The sequence below is a fragment of the Crinia signifera genome, chromosome 8, assembly GCF_055691185.1.
Source record: "Crinia signifera chromosome 8, ASM5569118v1, whole genome shotgun sequence".
NCBI classification, from domain to species: domain Eukaryota; kingdom Metazoa; phylum Chordata; class Amphibia; order Anura; family Myobatrachidae; genus Crinia; species Crinia signifera.
Genome location: NC_139224.1, coordinates 3,782,769 through 3,792,686, shown reverse-complemented (window position 1 = coordinate 3,792,686; position 9,918 = coordinate 3,782,769). Strand labels below are relative to the sequence as shown.

The window sequence follows — 9,918 nt, the reverse complement described above, 5'->3', positions numbered from 1 at the left end:
CTACTTATTTAGTTAGCACCTTCTAGAAGATCATAGATAGAATCTGATTGGTTGCCCATAGCAACATCTCACCTTCAACGGAACTCCCATGAATGTGATTCTGCTGTTGTGTGAACTACAAGGCCCTCTAGCTGCTGTGGAATGCTGGAACTTGTAGTTCCACAACAGCATGCATCGTCTTTCCATTAGATGGACTGGTAATCTCTGGGGAAAGGCATAAACCTGAATAGTTTCTATAGGTAAATATAAGTCAGTCATGGTAGCACTTTGACCTGACGGGGACAGCCAATCAATGCGCAGCATGCATTTGCTAGGTCTGACGCTATATGTGACATATTGACAGTAATTGGCTCATGGTCTGTCTACAGAACAGGTCCTCAACACAGAATCAAGTAAAAGAATTAGTTCCACCTGTAGGATATTTTAACTTGTGTCAGTGTGTAATGAATGCACCTGTCGGGTGACCTGGAAACCGTGAACTGTGTGGGGTCCTAAGGACAGAGTTTGAGAACCCCTGATCTAGAACTACAATCGGAATTCTGCATATCCCCATAACTGCTATATCCCCTAGATTACATTCAGACAACACATGAACCGGGTCACTCCGGCACAATCTGTGCATACGTTCCGCTATGGCACCTGGTATGATGTATGTAATAAGACATGTGAGCACAACGCACAGCACACACCAAAACAGGCCGCTAGGGGGCAGCCCCGAGCAGGAGCACATGGTGTAAGCCAAATAAGAGCCAGGACAAGAAGTACAAGTCATAGAAGATATTTTATTTATTATTTTCTGAACACAAAAACGTATCCATTATTTATTCATTTATGATGGGTGACGATAACAGGTAAAGCAATATTATGTCGGCCTGGAGATAGGAGGCCATCAAAACTTTTCCCCAAAAATGCAACATATTCACTATGAAGTACACGTCCCTAGTTCCTATTGATAAGCTGCAATATCATGGCTATTGGGGATGGTCCTCCGAAAAATGGCTTCCTCCGCTGTCCATAGGCGCAGGAGGTATTTAATCATTCATACTAGCCATCGCCATTTTAACTATGGAAGGTAGAAAGCAGCTGGTGGGGTCCGCAAGGTCCCTTTTCCTGTCCTAGGAGAAAAAGTTGCTGGAAATCCAGTGCGCTCGCTGGAATATATCATGGCAAAGAAGTGCATTAGACATATTGCTATTTAATGACCCATCATCATAAGCGACATATCTAGGGACCCTCAAGAAATTGCTTCTTTTTTTTTTTTTTAAACACCAACATAGGATGATCGTCTCTTTAATGTAGCAAATTCCGCAGGTCCGCTAGAGCAAAAAGTTGGTAAATAGACGTAAACCAAACCAATTCCTTACATTACAGTATAAAAAAAATCCCCAACCATTTTTTTGCAAGAACTGAAACACGATAGACAGTAAATGTTTCTTCAAAAACGCCTCTGAATTTCAAACCTGGGATCGAATGCTCAACAACAGGTACCCGTTCTACTGAAACAAAGCAGGCCTTTGCTTTATCCCTGTTCTGTTGTTCCCCATAACAGATACATATCACAAAATAGAATTATTTGGTTTAATGATATATTTAGAGAAGCAGAGAATAGTGCACATGACATGGAACGCAGTTGTTGGTAACCTAAAGGCCCATAATTCATTGACTATCAATTAACCACACGCGGTAATGGACCTTGGGGGCAGCAGTTGGCATTTCAGATGTGTGTGTGGTTAAAGGCACATACGTTCATGTAGTTATACTAGAATGCTCCACTGCTATTGTAACCAAGGCCGAGGGCCAATAAATTACAATGCTACGTCGGGTGACGGGTATCCAATAAAGTTTGTTTTGTTATTTCTAGATTGAATAATGGATATCGTGGCATGACTATCGTAGCGAAGGTAAAAATTCCGGGCCTTAATTATGTAACAGAGGGCATGGCTTCGCCCTCACATGGAACGTTGTCCATCCAATCTGGTATTCGCACCATGGTAAAGCAGGGAAGAGGGGAAAAAAGAAAGAAAGGGAGTTTTATTTTTTGGGGGGAGAGAGTATAAACAAAAAAAACATACACACAGGTGTAACAGAGGTATTTGAATCATCAAATATGGAATGTTTTAGAAATATCTAAAATAAATAAGTATCGCAATAGTAATTAGTGCTCTGTCCAGCACAGCTACGCAAATGCCCTCTATAGAACGAGTCTCCCAACAGGTGCGACCCATCGAGTCCTGCAATGAATTTTACCACCACACAGTGGCCATCATTTTGGAAAAGACATCGTATAGTGCTTCATACAAGTGTGGCTTACACAGTGTCTGTTTTATTCGCTGTTTTCATCTCTTATTTCTTTAATAATAGCTATTAAATTCTTAAGTCCAAAAATGTAGCCTGTATCCTCTCCTTTGTGCACGATGCTGTCTTCCCTGTAGAACTTGCAGGTGGTGTGTGCAAAGTCTATCATTCGGATGTCTACAGTGCTATTGGGGTGCTTGTTACTAGAGGGTTTGTATGCGTAGGCCCCGGCCGATTCGTCCGAAGACTCCTCCGAAAGATCCTCTAAATCTTCCGGGTCTGAGTCCATGGGAACCTCCTGTAATTCCTTCCCATCGTAAATAATAAGCAGTGAGCTGGAATAGAAACGATAGGACTCCTGTTGTTCTAAAACCATCTTAAGTTCCGTTAGTTTTTTGATTACAGGGTCGATCAGTTCCCGGCGCAGGTTTTTCCCATTGTGAAAAAATTGGTAAAGTGCTTCTTTAAAACCCTGGACTGAAAGTTTCCTGCCGTGATACTTGTTCATATACATTAGTTGCCCGGTACCGGTTTGGTAGACCTGGAAGAAAAAACAAACAGGAAATGAATTCTACATGAACGATTGGCCGTCACAACCATAATACAATCTAATGACACAGCATACGCCCCAGTACCAATGGAATAAGCGTGAGAGTAAGAACCACTGATATATACAAATCATATAGGGACTGTTAGGAAAGTGGTTTCATTGGGCCTTATTCAGACCGGGTCGCTGGGCTGTGCATCAGTCCTCACCCACCACAGAATGGTTCCCCCCGTTCGCAGCCGCCAAGTGTAGACTTAATTGGCATGCATTGGCAGCCGGGAGATGGAGGCCGCTGCTGGCTCCATCCCAACGGCTGCCATTTCCGGGACATGCCCAAAAACGCCTGCATGCTGCCAATAAACGCCTGCCAATCATCTTGGGAACGGCCAGCCGTCGCTGGCTTCGTCGGCTGGGGGACCCTGTGCGGCCGCTTTGATTACCGTGTGCAGCGGCCATTCGATAATCGTATATGCAGCACAGCGATTATGTCTGAATCAGGCCCATTATACGTGAGATTATGGGAGGCACAGGAAGCTGGTATAGGAACATTGTGTAAGTACACAATGGTTTGTCCTTAGAGAGGATATAAATGTGTTTGCACAGGGATTCAGTGGTGTTTACAGAGCGCCATCTGCCCTGCACAATACCCCGACGTGACCAATAATGTGTTCTGTCCCAGGATGATACGAGCTGTAGTCAGTCCTTTCACATAGCTGCATAAGAGTCTGCACTCAGAAAGACAGAAATAGCAATGATATCTATATTTGTGTACCAGGCTGCTCCCCGTACAGGCCACACATTGCAGCCTTATCTCCCTGACCGACTACACAAACAGTGTAACACTCAGACAGCGCAGTGCAGCTCAGATCTGGTCACACATACACTGTATTTATTAGACAGCGTAATATGAGGAATTCACCACCCTGGACAAAGACAATTACACTATGGAACCCGTATCTCCAGCCAGGTGCGGAGTAACTGAGCTAGTAAATATTTTTTGGACCAGGATTTAACTGGGATCATTCAGAAGAGAATTTACGCTAAATTCTGAATGATGTCATTGGAAAACATTGCCCAAAGGATTAATGATCACTGCGGTGAAACGTGCGTTTTTGGTACGCTCCTGCAAAGCTAGAAAACTGTGCAGGTTCCTTGTCATTTACTAATACAGAAAGACTGTGTGACCGGCACGTGTGCATCAGGGTAGAGATGAATACACCTTCTCGTATCGTTATTCTATAAGGAATGCAACAGGAGCAAAGACTGGTCATATGACTGATGCACCGCACTCACCTGCATACCACACACCCGGACCCCAATGATGGCAGAAGTGCTCTGTTGACACTTCTGAATTTGAGTGGCTTTCTTTTCCTCTGATGCGTCGTCTCCGTGCTGCCGTGTTCCCATCTTCAGATCCAGGACACAGGGCACCTGGTACCGACAGGTCAGGTTTTCCAATAAGATAAATTCTAACAGGTTAAGGAATATACATTTTTCGCGATTCTATTTACAGAGTACTCTGAAGGGCTAAAACATACACGTCTGAAGTTTGAGGAGTGGTGTTTGATCTACAAAGCAGCTGCGGCTATGGCCCTTATTCTGGTTCACTCACAAAGGCAAATGCCTTCTCAAATGGACAAAACCATGTGCACTGTAGGTGGGGCAGATGTAACATGTGCAGAGAGAATTAGATTTGGGTGGGGTTTTACGTCCAAGTGAGATCTATATTGCAGTGTAAAAATAAATCAGTCAGTATTTACCCTGCACAGAAACAATGTAACTCACCCAAAGGTTGCTCTCTCTGCACATGTTACATCTGCCCCACCTGCAGTGCCCATGGTTTTGTCCATTTGAGTAGGAATTTGCCTTTGCGAGTGAACCAGAATAAGGGCCTATGTAAGCCAACAGCCAGGCAATTTCGCAGAGTAAACATTTGGCATCAATGCTGGTTAATGGTTTGTGTAGGCGAGGGTATAAATGCACATTGTTCCTGCAATAACCCTGAGAACACTGTACTACTGTATTATGCCCAAGAGCAGACATGTCCAAACTATGGCCCTCCAGCTATTGTGAAACTACAAGTCCCATCATGCCTTGCCACAGTTTTGTTATTAGGGAATGCTAAAACTCTGGCAAGGCATGCTGGGATGTGTAGTTTCACAAAAGCTGCATGGGCCACAGTTTGGACATGCCTGCTCTAGAGGGGGATAACCAATTTTCACCGTGGGCACTAGTAAAGGCTATAGGCTCTATAAGATACTGGCTCCCAGCATTGCTGGATATTCCTAGACAACAGCCGGAGGAGATTCTTTCATTTGCAGTAAACAAGAGCATGAAGGGTACCAGAAACACAGTGATATTTGTTCTATTCAAGGAACAAGAAGAGCATTTCAAGTGAGGCTGGGTATTTGCAACTAATCAGCTTTCACTTCCCAGTATATGTCTAATCGCCAGAATGCTTAAGATATGATAAGCAGAGCTTAGACTGGCCGTGGTGTCACCTCTGCTGAAGACAAACAACCTCTGCTACGTGCAAAACACATACAGAGCAATAGATACCAGGCACCGAGACAAACGCTGCCCACAGGAAGCCTGGCAGCACGCCAGCGCTACCATTTTTATCAATCCAACAGATATTGGACATGATAAATTGCTTTATCATCATCATCATCATCCCAGCAAGTAAATACAATGCAACAGGTGTTTGCTTTTTTTGGCTACACAGTTAGAACAGAGGTACTAAGCCTGGTGACGAGATAAAGTGGTGATAACTCCCAACTGTCATTTTTCAAACACAGCTGACAGGTCAGACGGCAGGCGCAGATGACGCAGCTCTCCGGCTGCAGTGAAGGCGCCAGAGAACTGCGTCATCTTCATACGCCGCCTGTACTGTCATCTGTGCCCGCCGCCTGTGTGCATCGACAGCCTGACCATCTGCACCATGGACCAGCAACCCTGGTTAGAACCCCCTTCCCCTTTCACACCAGCCAGGATCCAGGGTTGAAACTGGGAACAACCCTGCTCCATAGCAGGTTTGAAATCCCTGCACATTTTCCCGGGATTTTGGCGCAACCTGCGAAATTAGGCTGGTGTGAAAGGGGTATTAATTACAAAGGGGCAAATTTATGAAGTGATAAAGTGGAAGGTAATAACGCAGCGGCCAATCACATCCTGTCATTTTAAGTCAACTGAGGAGAAAGGATACTATATTGGTTTCTGTGTTTAGCGTTCTCCTTCATCCGCTGGAGCTGTTGCTGGTGGCACTTCATACTCCATGGGTTGTGCTTGAACTGAGAGACGACGTTCCCTTTCTTCTCCACGCTGTAGTACAAAACCTCGGATTTCTTTAACCATTCAAATTCGTCCTCTAGCTTGTGGCTGGGAGAATAAGGAAAAGGGGGTCACCAACGGGGTCTGTACATGCGCACGGAGCACAAACAGCTGCCCAATGCTTCACATGGTGTTACATGTACCAAAGCATGGAGAGACTCAGCTTCTAATTGCCATTTTCAGGCACAGTCTGTAACATGACAGTTAGGAGCTGATTGGTTAGTGCTTATCGCTCTCCAACATTTAGTACCAAGATTTAAATGTCCTGGTTTAAATTTGGGGGCATGGGGAGTATTAAGTTCCGAGCAGCTTCTCAGGGGAACCTCAAGGGTGTTCTACGATACCCTGAATCAGTCCTTGAATGTGAACTAAAGCCCCGAGTACCAACACATGTGGAGGCAATAAGTGTGTGGCACATAAATGATGTACAGCAAGTGTCCCTGCTGAGAGTGAGGGCACATCAGAACAGAAAATACAGTTTTATTAAGGTGACGGGGAGCAGCACCCCGACATTTATAGTGGGGACACTTGCTATTTGTATCACATTGGACCAAGGCACTCAGTCACCAGTTTACACCTACAGCGTGCCGACCCACTAGCTCCCTATACAGAGACAACACCACAAGACCTCATCGGAACCCCCAGGAAAGCGTTCCACAATTAGCATACCAACAATGTATAGCAGTGTTTGCAGACTGAGCCACACAAGCAGTCCAGGATTTAAGGATAGCCTTACTTGAGCACAGATGACTTGGGGGCAAATGTATTAGGCCTGGTGAAGTGATAAAATGGGAATGGATAACGCACCAGCCATGCAGCCCCTAACTGACATTTCAACCCAGGGGTGTGCCTTGACATTTAGGGGCCACTTGGCTGCTGGGTTATCACCACTCCGGGCTTAATACCTGTATATCTGCCCACTAATTAGTACCTCAGCCTGGACCCCCTCATAACCAGGGCTGTTGGTGGACAGAGGTTGGGAAACACTGCTACAAACAGTCCTGCTCTCTCCCCAGCAGGACCACTCCCCACATCTACCGGCTCCCAGCTGTGGCCGATGTACATTCATACGCGGGTTAGCATTTCCCCTGAACAGCTCCAGCCTGAGATCACAGCGCACATCACGATTGTGGGACAAATCGACCCTCAGCGCCGATCTCTGTACTCTGGGGTACTGGAGAGAACGCCCACCCAACAACGCAAGCTGTCACAATGGTGCACTTTCCCAAAATACAACATTCTGTATAGAGCAGATACAACGTGAGGCAAAGGGGGCGAATACTGCGCATCAAAGGGAAGATTGTAAAACAGCCAAACCAGATGTAGGAACAGTAACCTAAGATACACTGGGCCAAATGTAGTGATACAGTGGAGAGTGATAAAGTATCAGTCAATCAGGTTCTAACTGCCATGTTATAGGATGTGTTTGAGAAAGGAGCTAGGAGCTGATTGGCCGGTACTTTATCACTTGTTAAGGCTGAATACATTTGGCCCAGTGTACTGTGCGGTGTTTACTGTGCGGCTATAGGAACACACGGCTGACAGCCACTGCTGCCCTCCTGCAGGTGTCAGATGTTTCGGAGCTCACCTTTTCAACTTCTCCTCTTTTCTGTGTTGTCGGACTCGCTCCTTGCTCAGGTTGTCGTTTTCCAGCAGAAGAGTTTTTTTATGAGACCACCTGATGACTTTACTTTTGGTCTCACTGCAGTCCGAATAGTCCACGTTTTCCAGGTTGTCTTGGTCCCGGTTCAAAGGATAGGCTATTAGGCATAAGTTCCCATCTTCGTCTTCTTCGAAGCTGACGGACACCACACCTGCGGAGGAAGAGGGGAAGCTGCATTTAGTAACGAGAGGTGGAAACTGAGGCGCAACGTAACACAAAGTTACATGGAGATCTGTTTGTGCGTCTTACCCAATCCTTAGTATTTATCCTGGCACAGGCCAAATCTCATCTGCCAACCTAACATGTATCAAAACAACTAAACATAGAAACACCCAGACACAGAAAGACAGCATTTATAGAAATATATGGAGCACTGCAGACTTCTGCAATCCAATATGAACCACTGACAAAATAATAACAGGAGACGATTTCAATTCATTCAAATATTTATTGAAATAAAATAAATATTCTTTATTGGTTGCAATGAAAAAGAAAATAAGATGTAAAACATTTCTTATTTACATCTTGCAGCGAAACACCGGAGGGGTTTGCATTTATGCAAAGCGAAAAGCATTCAGTATCACAAGACTATGAAGGGTTCATGGTATTTGATTAGGAGATGTGGAAGCATAGCAAAAAAAACAAAAACAAAAAAAAGGACGTACACAATACAGCAAACACTACCGGCAATGCGAACAACTGTTCGGTCACCAGGCATTTATCTATTTGTTCCTTTTATAGCGTATAGTGACAACATTCCCTTTGATTATTCGTAGTGATATTAATTACAAAGCAAAACACATACACAAAGCAAATGTTAGGTTCTTCATGGGGAACTCTTAAGAGAAATAACAAAGCCCCTTTAGCTGCTCGTATCAGTCTCTCTAATGCACTTTCCTGATTGTTTTTTTTTTTTAGATCTTTTTTTTTTTTAAATAGTCTTTGGCATATCGGAATGATTCAGCTGTTTCCCAGGATTGCCATAAGTCCTCATAGTCCTTAACTGTCCCTCTTTCCTAGAGACTGCATTCGTATCGCCCACATCCCTCAGGGCAGCTGCAGAGAGTGGCAGTCGGACCTGGGACTTTAAGTTACAGGATCAGGGAGGGAGCGCAGCAGGGGCTCAGACAGTCTTGCTCTTAAAGCACAAAAATGGAAGGACTAGGAGGATATAGGGGTGGGGGGTGGGGGGGGGGGGAGAAGACAGCTAGCAAACAGCCTTCAGCTTTATCTCCAAGGAAAGACGGCGTGCATTTGCCGCAGGTGTTTGCCCACCCCTCCACCAACACATTAAAGACTAAAACACCAGAAAGAAGCGGTAATAGAACAGTACAACGTTACATTTCAGTAGCTGCTTCCACAGACTAAAACATTTGCAATCAGTGACAATACATCCCTTTAAACGTGTTTACCCGTACACTTACCGTGGTGGCAGCGACGTCGGAGCACACATCCCTTTACCCGTACACTTACCGTGGTGGCAGCGACGTCGGAGCACGCGCATGCTTAAGGCACAATGACAGATGACATAACATCCTATGTATTGTAGCAATCTACGAATTCACCTTTCACTTAACCGAGTGGCTTAAAGAACAAAGTATAAGGACTCTGGAATGCGATGCCCTTGAGATCGGGGATTTCCACTCCCACGGTGCTGGTGACTCACGCCAGCGATTTGTGCAACACTTTCATCCAAAAATACATTTCCCATTTCCTGTGAAAGGGAAGGCACCTGGACGTACTCTTACACTTGGTTATGCGCTTACCCTTCCGTTTCAATATCACCAATCCCCCCCCCCCCCCCTCACTAAACATTTGCTTTTTTAAAAACAACTTTTTGCCGCATTAAGTAGTTAATAAAAGTTTAAAAGATGAGAGAAGAGAAAAATAGGAGATAGATAGAAGGGGAGGTAAAAATAGCCGAGTCTTTGTGACCAGGGAGATTAAACGCTGGTCTTGTCAGGTTCCACTTACCTACTGGAGTCTAGGGGAGACTTAGGGGCCCCAAAAAGCACAGCTTGTCTAAACTCTAATGCTTTTAGCCGGCCGAGAGACCCAATGGGTGATCTCCAACGCAACGCAT

General features: G+C 45.0%; 1 protein-coding gene across 1 annotated transcript in view; it reads right to left on the bottom strand.

Moving 5' to 3' along the window:
• Window positions 1-762: 762 nt before the first annotated feature.
• Window positions 763-9,918, bottom strand: part of IP6K2 (inositol hexakisphosphate kinase 2) — a 32,191-nt gene continuing 23,035 nt past the window's right edge. The window contains exons 3-6 of the mRNA XM_083155594.1: window positions 7,761-7,986; window positions 6,048-6,220; window positions 4,136-4,311; window positions 763-2,836 (exon numbers count right to left, since the gene is read on the bottom strand). Of these exons, the coding sequence (XP_083011720.1) occupies window positions 2,324-2,836; window positions 4,136-4,311; window positions 6,048-6,220; window positions 7,761-7,986 (1,088 nt within the window). The 3' untranslated portion in view covers window positions 763-2,323. The remainder of the gene's footprint in view (window positions 2,837-4,135; window positions 4,312-6,047; window positions 6,221-7,760; window positions 7,987-9,918) is intronic.